At 41.1% G+C, this 15,545-nt stretch overlaps 1 protein-coding gene across 3 annotated transcripts in view; it reads left to right on the plus strand.

Annotated features, from left to right (window-relative positions):
• Positions 1 to 4,818: 4,818 nt before the first annotated feature.
• Positions 4,819 to 15,545, plus strand: part of agbl5 (AGBL carboxypeptidase 5) — a 36,584-nt gene continuing 25,857 nt past the window's right edge. For 2 of the 3 annotated variants that reach the window (XM_063222864.1, XM_063222867.1), the window contains exons 1-5: positions 4,819 to 4,926; positions 6,147 to 6,433; positions 8,181 to 8,352; positions 9,692 to 9,861; positions 14,683 to 14,860. In XM_063222864.1, the coding sequence (XP_063078934.1) occupies positions 6,228 to 6,433; positions 8,181 to 8,352; positions 9,692 to 9,861; positions 14,683 to 14,860 (726 nt within the window). In that variant the 5' untranslated portion in view covers positions 4,819 to 4,926; positions 6,147 to 6,227. Of the gene's footprint in view, positions 5,008 to 6,146; positions 6,434 to 8,180; positions 8,353 to 9,691; positions 9,862 to 14,682; positions 14,861 to 15,545 lie in introns of all 3 variants that reach the window. The other variant, XM_063222866.1, reaches the window with a different exon arrangement.

The following is a 15,545-nucleotide window of genomic DNA, read 5'->3' on the forward strand; positions in this document are numbered from 1 at the left end:
GTGTCAATCTCATTTTTTATGTTCAATTCTTTTAATTTATTTTGTTTTTTTGTAAATGATGCCATTTTTATTGTGTGTCCTCTCAGAACACACTTAAATGTATCCCATACAATTTGAGGGTCTGCTGAGCCTACATTATCTAAGAAAAAGTTATTGATGAAAAGTTTAGTTTTGTCTATAAAGACAGAATCCTCCAGCAGTTTCTGGTTAAATTTCCAATAGGATTTACCTCTAGGATGATCTGCTATATCTAAGTGCAGAGAAATTAATTGATGGTCTGATCTTATTTTATCTTCTATCATTGCTTTTTTAACCTTTGAAACCAGAGAAAAGGAAATTAAAAAATAGTCAATACGGCTTGCTTGATTTTGTCTTCTCCATGTATAGTTCCGTAATTTAGGATTCTTTAATCTCCAGATATCCACCATGTCTTTACCATTCATTATTGCTTTAATTTCTTTCTGACTTTGGGGATGGTACTCGGTTCTAATACCCCCTTTACGGTCAATTTCCCCATTTTGAACCACATTGTGATCTCCGACCATGATATAATAATCACACTTATAAGAATCTTCATTAATTTTATCATGTATGCTTCCAAAAAAAGTTGGATCATCAGAATTTGGCCCATATACATTAACTAAGCAGATAAATTTGTCCTCTACAGCCATTCTTAGGATTAACCATCTCCCTTGAGGGTCAGAGTCATATCCATGTATTGTAATTGTTAAGTGTTTTCCAAGTAGTACCATCACCCCCCGTTTGTTTTTGGAACCATGTGAAAATATTACTGGCCTCCCCCATTCCTCTCTCCAGAGATGTTCATCAGCTGATTCTGAATGAGTCTCTTGTAAGCAAATTAAACTAAAGTGTTTTTCTTTGAGCCAAGTAAAAACTTGATTACGCTTTTTCTTGTCAGCTAGCCCATTTGTATTATAGCTTGCTATTCTATATTCTCCACTTGACATTTTGTTTTACTTTTCTTATTCTATAGCCTAAAAGGTGGTTCAATATCATTATCCATAGGCTTAAACCTAGGAAAAAAGTAAAAATATATCCAACTAAAGCTATCAGACCATTCCTTTCTCAAATATTTCCTGTCGGGTATTTCCCTCCTCCCCTCTCCCCAATCCTTCCCTCCCCCATTTAGAAACAAAAATCCCCACCCAAAAACAAAAAAAATCAACATAAAACACAAAAGTGAGTCTCCAATGCCCATTGCTACCCCTTAAATATTCTTTTTTGGAGTACATGAGGAAAAAAGGAAAAAACAAAAGAAAAAAATAAATTAATTAATTAATTAATAATCATCATCATCATCATCATCACCATCATCACCATCATCACCATCATCGGCCTAGTTTAAGTGATGACAAAACAAATTATAGCCTAATAGTTAGGTAGGCTGACTTTTTAAGTCTTAGTCCGTGAATTTTCGTGAAGACTTTACGAAAGGCGGGCAATAGCGTGAATGCACCACGAAAATGACTCTATTTTTTTCGTGAATACTTCACGAAATGAGTGAGATAGGGTTGGTTGGACAGATAGCCTATTAGGCCTTCTGTGCCCACAATAGTAGCTAGAAGCAAAATTAAAAGTAGCTAGAAGTAGGCTACTCCTACAGATGTAGGGTAGTATGAGACTGTTATGAAACCATCCATCTTAGGCCATCCTCTTATCTGCTATTTGCAATCTTGACAGTTGTCCACAAATATGAAATGCCGCGTAGATATTGTACTGTACATCACACAAGTATTGAGTAGGCATGTAGACAAATTTTGTAGGCTAGGTTTTGGTTGAATTTACTTGTTGTGACTCTTGCAAAATGTGTGATTAATGGTAACACTTTGGGATAGCATAGTAAAGAGGAAGGATCACCGCACACTGGTGGACTTAGTTTTGCTGTTTTTTATTTAGGTGAACAACGTGTTTCGCATTGCGCTTCATCAGGTTCACTTTGTCATTCGCATACCTCCCACAGGTGAAATAGGTGATTACCGGGTCACATGACCTCACCAGAATAACGTGACAGATCACAATAAAATTACAAATAGAAATTCACATTTCATAACACTACAGCCACTTTCCATAGGGATACATTTGTTACATTAACTCCCATTTAGCCAGACAAGAAAATTATTTTAGAAATATACAATACTTATCAGAAGGACTTCACATCGTTCATTTAGGGCAGGGATGTCAAACTCAGGCCCGGGGGCCAAATTTGACCCGTGGAGCCATTTTATTTGACCCGCGAGATCATTTCAAATGTGTATTACAGTTGGCCCTCATACACCACAACTGTGTATTTTATTAAGAGTTGAACATGAAAATGCTTATATCACAGGAATATGAGTGGGCCCAGGCCATTGCAGCTCACACTCAAATTCAACAGAATATGTGCAGGCACATTTGAACTATTTGGTTGATTTTAAACATGAGCAATTTTAGTCCATTTTTGTTAAAACAATATATATATTGAGTTTGGCCTGCGACTTCACTCCAGCTTTTGATTTCGGACCTCTGTCAATTTGAGTTTGACACCCCTGATTTAGGGTCATGTTGCTCTTAATAACCTCTGTGTAAAAGTGCATAGTGCAAAACCCAATGTGCAAAGATGCAATGTGTAATATATATATATATATACATTAAAATCTATACATCAACAAAGCATGTTATATCCCTTAATCTCAATCCATTGCCTAGTATCATCAAAACAGTCAACATCCATATGTATCAGTAGGGGCCTATATTAAAAAGTCAACAGAATCACAAAAATACACTTAAATCTTGTAGTTCATTCAGGCCATGTGGTTCCACAGTGTTAAGTTCATTTATCCGGAAAGCCTCTCTCTGTAAAAGCTGTTTAATTAGGTTGCCCCCTCGTGGGCTAGGTTGTACCCGTACCCGTGTACCCGCCAATGAATCTTAAAGTGGAGGCTGATCGATGGTTTATAGCTTATAATATCTGGCTATGGCGTAGTCCATATTGCCATTTCTTATCGCCCCTTTGTGCTCTGCAATTCTCATCTTTAGGTTGCGTTTTGTTTGACCTACATACATTAATCCACAAGGACACTTCAACATGTAAACAACGTGTGTGGACTGGCAATTGATAAATTCTTGTATATAGTATTTTTTGCCAGAGTGGGGATGATTAAAAACTTTGGTGTCAAAGGTGTGAGAGCAACATGCGCATTTCCCACATCTGAAATTGCCATTCAGTCCTCTATCAAGCCAAGTTGTTTTAAGGGTTTTCCATGTATGTAGAGCTGACCACAATGTCTCTTGTGTTCTAGTCTCTTTTAAAGCAGAACCTTGGTGGTGATGATGAGAGATGTTGTAAGCTTTTTTGATAATGTTTTTGACTTGTTTTGATGCCGTGGAATATTCAGTCACAAATAATTCTGTCGTTACCATGCTTGGGTCTAGGATCAAGTAGTGACATTCTGTCTCTTCCATGGGCTTTTTCAATAGCTTCATCAATGATTGTTGGATCATACCCCCTTTGTTGAAAACGTTGGGCCATTTCATTAGCTTTGGTATTAAAATCGTTTTCGTTGCTGCATATTCTTCTGAGCCTGACAAACTGTCCATAAGGAATATTTTTAATAGTATGGTCAGGATGGAAGCTTGATGCATGTAAAATCGTGTTCCTATCTGTGACCCCTCTGTAGATAGAGGTTTCCAACCTTTTTTCAGCATTCACTGATATGAGCAAGTCCAGGAAATGGATTTTCTCTGAATCCATGGTAAATTTCAGCGAGGGGTAAGTTCCATTTATGTAGTCATTAAACTTCATCAGTTCTTCTTCAGACCCCACAAATTCTTTCTTCTTTACTATGGATTACTGATGACTGCACTTCACCAGCACCTGGAACCTGGCTGTGCATAGGAGTTCCAGATCTTTGAAGACTATTTTGGGATAGCACTTTTATTTATAAAGCTATTAACAATTGGATCATAGGATAAATGTTTGTAAACTTGTAATAGGCTATGTTAACACAACAGACACAGTCGGCCTTCGTTATCCTTGCTCATTTATAAACACTCAATTTTTTTTTTAATTAGTTTGTTATTGATAAAGTGTTCATAATTACTTATTTACTAAACGTTAATAAAGACTACTCACAAGTGCTGCCATCAGGAGTTGTAGGCTATGATAAAGAAGTAGAAGCAACAGGCTACTCTTACAGATGTAGGCAAGTATGATAGGTTATTATCATAGGCCTGCCCCTGTTGTAAATAGGTATGCAACATATGAAGGCAATTAAGAGGCAGTAGCCCTAGCCTAGTCTAATTCTACTTCTAGGCCTACTTCATCCTAGCCTGGTTTCTACCAGGCCTGTGTGTGTGTGAGTGTGTGTTACTGTCAATGGTGTAGGCCCTATAGCTCTGGAGCCCCCTGGTGACGCACGCTCCAAACACATACGTCGAGAAACACTCCACCACGTCTAGTAGTGGAGCTCAGGAAGCTGCATGAAACTACAGGTCGGACAAGAGGCAGGCAAACGTAATCTTACAACCGTGGTTACCAAAAAAAAAATAGGGCACCTGTGGAAAAAACCTGCACCTGCAGGCAAGGGTGTTTTTTTCAGTAGGCTAGGCCTAAATTAATTGTTTTCGTGTCTCAATCTGACCACATTGCGCACTGCATTAAATTGGATTATGTTAGCTGTGGAATAGGCCTACGATTCAGTGAAAACAAGCATTCAGAACACTGACTTGTATAGTTTATAGAAGTCAGTGATTCAGAATCTAGTCGGCCTAGGCAGGATTTTTTTCATCAGTCCTGACGAAACAGGAAGAAGGCGTCATCACTTGACTGGAGCATCACTAGTGTATCGTGTCTTGGTTGACTGTGTTTGTTTGGGTTTAAAGACCACAGTGTTGGAGTGGAGGTGGAGGAGGAAACGGGACAGATAGGTCTTTACATTTTTACAAGCCATCCTCTCATCTGCTATTTGCAATCTTGACAGTTGTTCACAACTATGAAATGCCGCATAGGTATTATACTGTACATCTACAGTAGGCTATCATTGCAATACAGTAATATTAGCAAACCGTAACCTCTGCTTGTATGTTTAGCTTAGCTAAAGACACCAAATGTCTGGAAGATTATGCACACGTACTGCTATTTACTCTACTCTTCAAAGTAAATGTACCACTCGGATGTCTGAGTAGTTATATTATAAGCGCCGTAGCAGCTTCTATTCGTTTTGTTTCAAATAGCCTTGCCATGTATTTGGCACCCAAGGCTGAGACTTGTGTTGAATGTTTTGTGTTGTAGTCATTAGCAACCTAGCCAACTGCACAGTTATCAGAACCTAGTTCAGAGGAAATAACCAGTTTGATGACCTTCATATGTGTGGTTGTGGTCTTCTACCTGTTCTTTATACATGTAGTTTATCTTTCAACACACATGTCAAGTACTGTTGACATTGTCAAGGACGTCAATAGTTCATTCACAACCCAAAACAACCCCTGCGCTCTAGCTGTAGCGATAGCAAGTGTTCTAGTTCTACTTGCGCCGCAGTAGTAAGCCTGTTAGCCATCTGTGGCAAGAATACGGCATAGTACCATTAGAGTTACTGCGTTATAACCATCTCAATATAAAACATACGCCCACCCAACATTAACATACTGAGACTGACGAATAGTATCAATGTTGTCATGTAGTCTCGACGACCGCAGCCTACTTGGTTTAGCAGTCTTTTCAATCGATGTTGTTTCGCAAAGTATACACCACGGGCCCTTTCGATTGTTTTTGTTGGTTATTTACCCTAGCTATTGTGTTGAGACGAACTATGTGATGCATGAACGATACAGTGTACATGTACGCTAGGCTGACAAAACGCAGATTCACCCCTTCATGTCATGACAACATAAGCTGTAAGCTTAGGCCTAATTGGCTACTGTATGACTGACTAATACTACTGCTACTTTGTAACCACTTGATTTGTTTTTTAATAGAATTCTTCATTTGGCAGAACCAGAAGCACTGACATTAAATATGTGCTACCATGTAATATCAATCAACCTGTGTTTGCTAATACATAACAGCAATTCTACATTTTATCTGTCATACCAGTGAGTCTGCTATTCTGTCTATACTATACTTCATTTATGCCCATTTCTCTTCACAGTCTCTTGAAGAAATAGATGATGATGTGGGCTGATGTGATCGGATCACCGGTTGGTTGACTGTGGGACTTGGGAACGCCAACATGGAGGTCCGGTTTGGGCCTGTGGTGTTCAGCTCACGGTTCGACTCCGGCAACCTGGCCCGGGTGGAGAGGGTGAACCGGACTGGGTCGGGCGGTGAAGCTGTGGGGACGAACGGCACCGGTGGTTCTCTCTCCACCCCAGACTACGAGTTCAACGTCTGGACCAAACCCGATTGTGCAAACACAGAGTTTGAGAATGGCAACCGGTGAGTGGCAGTATTGGATTGTTGTTGGTCGTTTAAATAGACAGTCACATTTTTTAATACCATGGTGTTTTGCAACATGACAATGTGGTATTAAACAACATTTGCAGTAAATATGAATATTTACACACAGAGTCAAACGGAAGTACAACTGAAAGCGTAGTTGCTAGCCAGTCATCAACTTGGGTAGTGGGGTGTTGGGGAATCGCATTACAAACAACAAAATAACCAACATAGTTAGCAACTACGATTTTGGGAAATGCACTCCTGTACCCAACCGTGTCACACTGACACTACCTTTCTGTTGATTGGCTTGACGATTTGCAACTCAAAAAAGCACAGGATTTCCTGGCTGGAATTGCCCATCAGAAACGCCCATTCGGTTTTATGTCCTGCCATGATGTCAAGTGGGGATTTATGATTGGCAGTTCCAACCAGGGAATCTCAACAATATTGTTGTTGCAAAATCCAGGCTTTACCCCAGCACTTAAAAGTCAAGGGCCACCAAGGGCTTGTATTCACGCAGCGTAAATGCAAAACGGCAAAACAATGACTACAGTATAACATTGGCGCATGGAGAAACTGTAGGCCTGGGCCTATATTTCAGCCATTTATATTTTGAGAAATAAGGCTACATAAGATTTTACCCATGACTTGTATAATAGTAGTACATTGTCATTGTCAAAAAATGCAGTACAGTGAATAATTTCTGTTTACAACACAGTTTCATTCGTCCCTCATGCAGGGGTCTAGGTAATGAAAACAATAATAAAACAAAATAGGAGCAGAGATAAGAATTTAAGAGCACTGTGAAATTGTTAACGCATAGACAAAAAGGGTCTTAGAGGGTAGGCTATGCCTTTTCCCCCACACATATCTGTAGGCGTACACATTCTACATGAGGGGTGCTGGTCACAGGGCCAGTTTTTTCCAAATTCCTCCCATTAAAAGGGCTGAACAACATATTACACATTTATGTCTATATTCACATTCAATACACATTAATTTCTATATGCAGCCCGATGTCTCCTCTGCTGTGTCAATGAAGGCCTGTCACCAAACTCATTACAACTGTAAAACAAAGCCTAGGGAGTGTTAGTAAACTCATCCCAACTGTCCCTTCTCTGAAGGTTTTTTATATTGCTCCCAAACCCAAGTTAACTACAACAACTTGACTAGGCTTTTGATCCCTCTGTCTTTCAAGCACTTGTGGTTTTCTCTATAGGATGTATTTACTCCAGGAGGAAAATGCGAAGGAAATCGTAATTCAAATCGTTTTTAACAAAAACGGATATCGTAAAAAAAAAAAAAAAAGTAAAAAATTTTTTTTTATTTTTTTTTTTTTTTTTTTACATTTTCGTAAACTACGGCGGCCAAATTTAAGCTATAGCGGGCCGCCATAGTTTCCTCAATGTATGGGAAACACTGATCTCCCATCTTGAGTAGGTCCCCTGACAAGGTTAAGATTCTGTATTGCAGATGAAATCTCTAACATTGGTGAACACAACATTTTATGAGCTCTTTATTTTGGGTGGGTTTAATATCATATTTAATATGACGCTGCACAACATACCCTTTCCAATCATGATAGTTCATGTCTCTGATGCTGGCTATCCCCCCACCCACCCCCACTAAAAATGTCCTACGAGAAACACAGAGATCAATACACCTTGTTGAAAATGCTTCAAATCTGTTGTATCGTGCTGTATAGGCTACATAGAATTTACAGTCATGGGCTTGTTGTGTTTAGGTCCTGGTTCTACTTCAGTGTGCGTGGCGCAGCCCCTGGAAAGCTGCTGAAGATTAACGTCATGAACATGAACAAGCAGAGCAAGCTCTACTCTCAGGGCATGGCTCCATTTGTGCGTACACTGCCTGTGAAGACACGTTGGGAAAGGGTTCGAGAGCGGCCAACGTTTGAGGTACAGCAAAACATTCTTAGCAACTTACTTGGTTGTAATGCAATTTCCTATTGGAGACCTTCTAGGTTAACTGATTAGTAACAGAACTTTTGTCCTGACTGACAAATTGTTTGTTGTCGTTGTCCTCCTTCTCATGCCTGAAATGCCCAGAGTAGAGCCGGGCTCAAACTACACAACTTAAATGCAGGGACAAGACAAGATGTTCTTCAAGTCGTACATATCAAACAGTGTTTGATATCTACGATTCTCAGTCTGCGAGTCTTTGAACTGGCAAAATTCTATCTCAGAATGTCGCACACGAAGAGGAAATCCTGCCCGACAATCACTTGCGGTGGTCCTGGGGGGTAATGTTCCATCGATTGTCATAAGGGCGGTTTTCAGCCAAGAATCGGGCGAATAGTTGTGTAGTTTGATCCTGGCTTAAGGCACCTAACCCTACAGTACATTGTGCCAGGGATTGTAACCAATACCCTGTGCCAAATTAACTGTAAAAGCGTGTTCATATCTGTAGCAACACTTATAACTAAAAAGATATTCCCGTTAATACTGGCCAACGGATTTATAGTCGCGTTAACCAGGCTAGTGTGTCGATTAGGGCACACAACCCTACTCTACATTGCTTCAGACACTGTAACCTGAGCCCTCTACCACCTAAATAACGGCAATTCGCTGTGGATAAAAGTGTCTGCTAAGTGTATTGCTTTGTAATCTAATCTCCCTTCAGCTGTCTGACAGTCAGTTCACCCCGTTGTTTGTAAATCAATATTGTTATTGGGTAATAGCGTCTACTATTCAGTGTAATGCAATGTACTCTCCCACCTGCTGTCTAAGAACCTCTTCAACCTATTGCTTGGTCATTATATTATCTAATACTGTCTGTTAAGTGTACACCGTCAAAAATGCAGTATTGATTCAACACTTACAGTGTCCACTTAACATCTTGTGTGTGTTTTTTGACCGAGAGTACTCTCTAAGTGTTGAATTAGCTCTGCAACTTTTTTAATGTCTAATAATAATGTAATAGGATGCTACCTTGGTTGTCTGAGAACTTGTTCACCCTGTCGTTTGTCCATCATAATGCATAATATTGTTGGCCAAGGTGTAATAATGTAATGCAGGTGGAATGCAATCTCCCCTCAAGCTGTCTGAGAACCTGCTCACCCTGTCGTTTGTCCATCATATTGCATACTGTTGTCTGCTAAAGTGTAGTAATGTAATGCAATGCAATCTCCCCCCCAAGCTGTCGGAGAACCTGCTCACCCTGTCGTTTGTCCATCATATTGCATACTGTTGTCTGCTAAAGTGTAGTAATGTAATGCAATGCAATCTCCCCCCCAAGCTGTCGGAGAACCAGTTCACCCTGTCGTTTGTCCACCGGCTGCTAGAGGTGCAGGGGGCCACCACCTACTTTGCCTTCTGCTACCCGTTCTCCTACTCCGAGTGTCAGGACATGCTTCAGCAGCTGGACCAGAGGCTGCTCAGTAACGCACAGTCTCTGGGGCCATGCAGGTACAGACACTAACATGACAGGGCACGCACACACACACACACACACACACACACACACACACACACACACACACACACACACACACACACACACACACACACACACACACACACACACACACACACACACACACACAGAAACCTGCTTACTGAACATGGACACCCCAGAGGTCAAGGAAGAAAAGATCAGCGGCAACCGAATAGCGAATAACCAGTGGCTATTTAAAATGTGGTGTTGCATGGAAAAGAGTTGGACCGCATTGTACATACATACAGTATAATGCCTCAGTCAATTCAAATCAAGTAGGCCGACTATCTGTAAGTAAAAAAAAATGTATTAGCAAATACTGTGTCAGTCTTGTGTCTTTCTATTGTAAAGCTCATGGACATTTTGTGTTACAGGGGAGGTCATAGAAGAGTCTGGGGCACCGTTACTCAAACTCCCGTCCTCCCTTGTGCTTGTGCTTGTGGCTTCGTGATGACCTTGCAAGACGTCATCGACGAAAGACGTTAATTCAATATCCTGCAAAAGCATGATTCAAAGGTCATTGTCTCACTCGCAAAAGGGATGTTGAAATTTCCCCAGAAGTTGTTGTGCCCAGGCTGACAGCTGGGAAACGTTAGTGTTTTGTCCGCAAAGCGTGAGGCCACCAGCACAAGTCAAGGACAGAAGTTTGTATAATGGAATGGATCTGGGGAATTTTAAGTTTCACTTACAGTAGAAACCCCATTTCAGTTTCTCTTAGCTTGGCACAGCCGTGGCTCTAAAGGTTGGGCACTGGACTGCTATGAGGACGACCCGGGTTCGATTCCTGGCCCGGGTCATTTCCCGATCCTTCCCCGTCTCTCTCTCCCACCTCTCTTCCTGTCTTTCCTCCACTGTCCTATCTGAAAATTTTAAAAATAGTAACAAATACAATTTCTCTTAACTCCCAGTGGTTGTCCTCTGAGTCCACAGGACTGACTGCTTATAAATAACATTACACTTAGCAGGCGGATTTATTCAAAGCGAAATTTATTCAATTTTGTACAAAACATTTCCGTCGAAGCACATACAGTGCCCTCCATAATTATTGGCACCCCTGGTTGAGATGTGTTAAAAGCCTTAAAATAAATTCAGTGTTTATTGCAGAAGAATACTGTCACACTGAAAATTGTAGGAAAATGTAGCCTTCAACTCAAATGAATTGTAAGAAAATAAAAAAATCCCTGACTAAAAAATAATTATTTTTCATTAAATCACCTGTTCCACAATTATTGGCACCCTTAACAATTCCCAGGAAATAAATATAATTGAAGCATTTATGTCATTTCTACAGTAGTTTACAAAGTTTACCAGAGTATGTAGGAACATTTAATTAGTAATTCATCACTTCCTGTTTCCCTGGGGTATAAATATGACGTGACACCGAGGCCATTTCTCTTATCCACTCTTAAACATGGGAAAGACAAAGGAACACAGCATACAAGTGAGGCAGATGTGCGTCGACCTTCACAGGGTCAGGCAGAGGCTACAAGAAGATTGCCACTCAACTGCAGCTGCCCATATCCACTGTGAGAGGAATAATTAAGAAGTTCAAAACAACTGGAACAGTGGTAAACAAGCCTGGACGAGGACCCAAGTTTATTTTGCCACCACGCACAGTGAGGAGGATGGTAAGAGAAATTAAAAGATCTCCAAAGCTCACTGTTACAGAATTACAACAAATGGTAGCATCCTGGGGTCACAAAGTCTCCAAATCAGGCGCTGTCTACACGCCAACAAGCTGTTTGGGAGGCATGCACGGAGAAAACCTTTCCTCACTCACAATCATAAACGCAAGCGTCTGGAGTTCGCCAAGCGGTATTGGGGCTTCAACTGGCACCGTGTGCTTTGGTCAGATGAGACCAAGATTGAGCTTTTTGGCAACAAACACTCTAAGTGGTGTACCACGAAAGATGCGCATGCTGAAAAGCACCTCATACCCACTGTGAAGTATGGGGGTGGGTCAGTGATGCTGTGGGGCTGTTTCGCTTCCAAAGGCCCTGGGAACCTTGTTAGGGTGCATGGCATCATGAATGCTTTGAAATACCAGGACATTTTAAATCAAAATCTGTTGCCCTCTGCCCGAAAGCTGAAGCTGGGTCGTCACTGGGTCTTTCAGCAAGACAATGACCCTAAAAGTATGGCCAAATCTACACAGAAATGGTTCACCAGACACAAAATCAAGCTCCTCCCATGGCCATCTCAGTCCCCTGACCTCAACCCCATTGAGAACCTGTGGGGTGAGCTGAAGAGGAGAGTACAGAGGAGAGGACCCAGGTCTCTGGATGATTTAGAGAGATTCTGCAAAGAGGAATGGCTGAAGATCCCTCTTTCTGTCTTTTCCCATCTTGTGAAACATTATAGGAGAAGATTAGGTGCTGTTTTGTTGGCAAAAGGGGGTTGTACAAAATATTAACACCAGGGGTGCTAATAATTGTGACACACATTATTTGATGTCAAATAATTATTTCTTTATGTGGGATTTTTTCCCCACTGAATAAATGCACTTGTATTGAAGGTTGGATTTTTCTCTTTTTTTCCATTAAGGTCCCATATTATTTAGAAAAAAACTAAAACTAGATTGCATTTCCTCACAGAAAATGCTGGAGTATGCTTGCCCGTCTTGCATTCGTTGCCCTTCATGCATGCCTTGCCCTTCGTGGAGATTTCCCTTCATGCATTGCTCTTCATCCATGTTCAGCGCACACACACACACACACACACACACACACACACACACACACACACACACACACACACACACACACACACAATCTAACACAAACACCCCATAAGGGAAAGGTCAAAAACATGTTCTTTTTTGTGTACCGCCCCCTGGAGACCATATTGTACATTTGCATATTCTTTGTTGTGCACCCTTTGGGCTAAGGGAAAGGTAAGAGCACCAAATAGATTTAAATTACTTGGCTGAAGTTCCTGGGCCAATACATTGAGGCCATTGGCCCATAGTGTAAATGGGGCTGATATTGACCTAAAACAATTTCGCTAATTGTGGCGCCCCCCAGGGGCCAATTTTCACAAAAATCGGTATGTAGCCTTTGGCTATAGTGAAGATAATGTGTACTCATTTTTGTTGTGATACGAGTAGGCGTTGCCGAGATATGAGCTCACTTCCTGTTTGGCGTCTTCGCCGCCAAATTTGATTGGCTCCTGTTCAAAGACGGTTCAAGAAATCAGTCCGCAACTTTTAGGGTAGATGTATCTCAGTCTGAGCATGATCTGACTTATTTTTTGGGACACTCTCACAAAAAATGTGGGAGGGGCGTCATTTTTATTGATTTTTACAACATTCAAAATTGCGGGAAAACTTTCTGAGGTCCAAAATTTTGCCAAAGGGTGCGTTGGATTCGGCTTGGTCCAAGGATAATGTGAATACCATTTTGGTTGTAATACATATGGGCGTTTCTGAAATATAAGCTAACTTCCTGTTTTGCCTCTTCAATATGGCCAAAACACAGTTTCGTCAATTGTGGCGCCCCCCAGTGGCCAATTATCCTCAAATTTGTCATTTGACCTCTAGGGGTGATGTCAGTCATGTGTATCAAATTAAGTTGTGATCTGACATGTCGTTACCGAGATATGAGCTAACTTCCTGTTTGGCGACTTCAATATGAGCTAAAACACATTTTCAGTAATTGTGAAGCCCCCCATGTTCCAATGTTCACGAAAATTGATATGTAGTCTCTGGCTATAGTGAGGGTAATGTGTTTGAATTTTTGTTGTGATACGAGTAGGCGTTACCGAGATATAAGCTCACTTCCTGTTTGGCGTCTTCGCCGGCAAATTCGATTGGTTCCTGTTCGAAGACGGTTCAATCAATCACTCCGCAACTTTAAGGGTAGATGTATATCAGTCGGAACATGCTTTGTGTAAAATTTCGGGACGATCCGCCATAAATTGTAGGCAGGGCATCATTTTTATTTTATTTTTACAAAATTCAAAATGGCGGGAAAACTATCCAGGCGGAAAATGACGTCATAGGGTGCGTTGGATTCGTCTTGGTCCAAGGATTCCAGTGATACCAAGTTTTTGAAATTTGGACCTACGGTTCAAAAGTTACCGTTTTCCTGTTGGTGGCGCTAGAGAGTTCGAGGTACCCCCGTGAAAAATACAAAACCTGGTCGTCTGACCGAGCCGAACGTTTCGGTCTTTGAACGGATTTTCTATCTTGAGCGGTTCTTCAAAACGAACCGTTCGTAGCCGGAAGAATAAAAATATTACGTCGGAAACGGGGGAATAACAATAGTATGCTTGCCGCATGGCAAGCATACTAATAATTGGAAGCTAAAAAACACATCTCAACCAGGGGTGCCAATAATTATGGAGGGCACTGTATGTCCACCAATGAAATTATTTTGCTCAGGTTTATGTATTGTCATCTCACTATTCTCCTTAAAATGTATGAACCGAATGTTTTAAATTGGTCAATTATTTTCAATTGAATGGTATTTTATTCACAAAATGTTCTCCTAAACTTCCTCACTGCTGGAGTTTGGACATTATTGATGATTAGTATTTTTTTTAAATATATTTTTTGGGCTTTTTATGCCTTAATTATAATAGCAACAGTGAAGAGCGACAGGAAATTAGCGGGAGACACAGGGAGGGCTCAATGGCAAATGACTTCAGGCCAGAAAGGAACCTGGGTCGCCGGTGTAGTAGTCGAGTGCCCAGCCAATTGAGCCACGGTTGGGCCATTATATGTTATATGATTATACGATTAGTGATATGATTACATGATGAGTAATTGCAGTGTGTGTGTGTGTCTTTGCCAGTCCTGTGGACTCTGTGTACTACCATCGGGAGCTGCTGTGCCACTCCCTGGACGGCCACCGGGTGGACCTGCTCACCGTCTCCTCCTGCCACGGCATCCAGGACGAGAGGGAGCCCCGGCTCGACAAGCTCTTCCCTGACCACGACACCCCCAGGCCACACCGCTTCACAGGGAAACGGGTACTAGTGCACTCCTGTCCACACACACATTGGGCCATTGGATACCAGTGATAGGCAACCTAGATTCATTATGCAATCAGGTGCAATGGGTGAAGCCAGGTTATTTGGAATATATGGCAGTGCACTGAATTTTAACTAATGTATCCAGGTAGCCCGTCACACATTGGTCTACCGTCCACACACTCATTGGTTTTTTGTGTGTGCAAGTTGTGATGAAGACTTAAGTATAGAGAAGGAAAAGTTTATTTTTATTCTCAGAGGGAAACGATGGTGTCCTGTCCAGCAGCATACACATACTTTAATACACATTACATAGATCTAGCATATATACTGTATCGCTCATCAAATGAGCAGTTCACTATTTCCGCATTGAATTTTATTTTTCGATCTTTGATCTGAGATGAGGTCATGTGAACCTCTCTGGTCTCTGTTTATTACTGCAATCAGTCTGAAGGGTGCCGTTAAGTCTAACAAAATTGCTCAGTTCAATTCAATCTCGTCAAACTCAGTTCTCGCCATCATTTTTTGTACTTGTTCTTATCAGCTGGTATAAATGGAAGGCTATTGTACTTTTTATTGTCATTTTTTTAACCTTCCTGTAGATGCATCCCTTTTTGCTCTCTAGTTGTTCTTTCCATGGTAATTATATCCCCGAAACGCGGAGCGTCGGGGATGTAATGGTTTT

Source organism: Engraulis encrasicolus, chromosome 18 (genome assembly GCF_034702125.1).
Source record: "Engraulis encrasicolus isolate BLACKSEA-1 chromosome 18, IST_EnEncr_1.0, whole genome shotgun sequence".
Classification (NCBI taxonomy): Eukaryota; Metazoa; Chordata; class Actinopteri; order Clupeiformes; family Engraulidae; genus Engraulis; species Engraulis encrasicolus.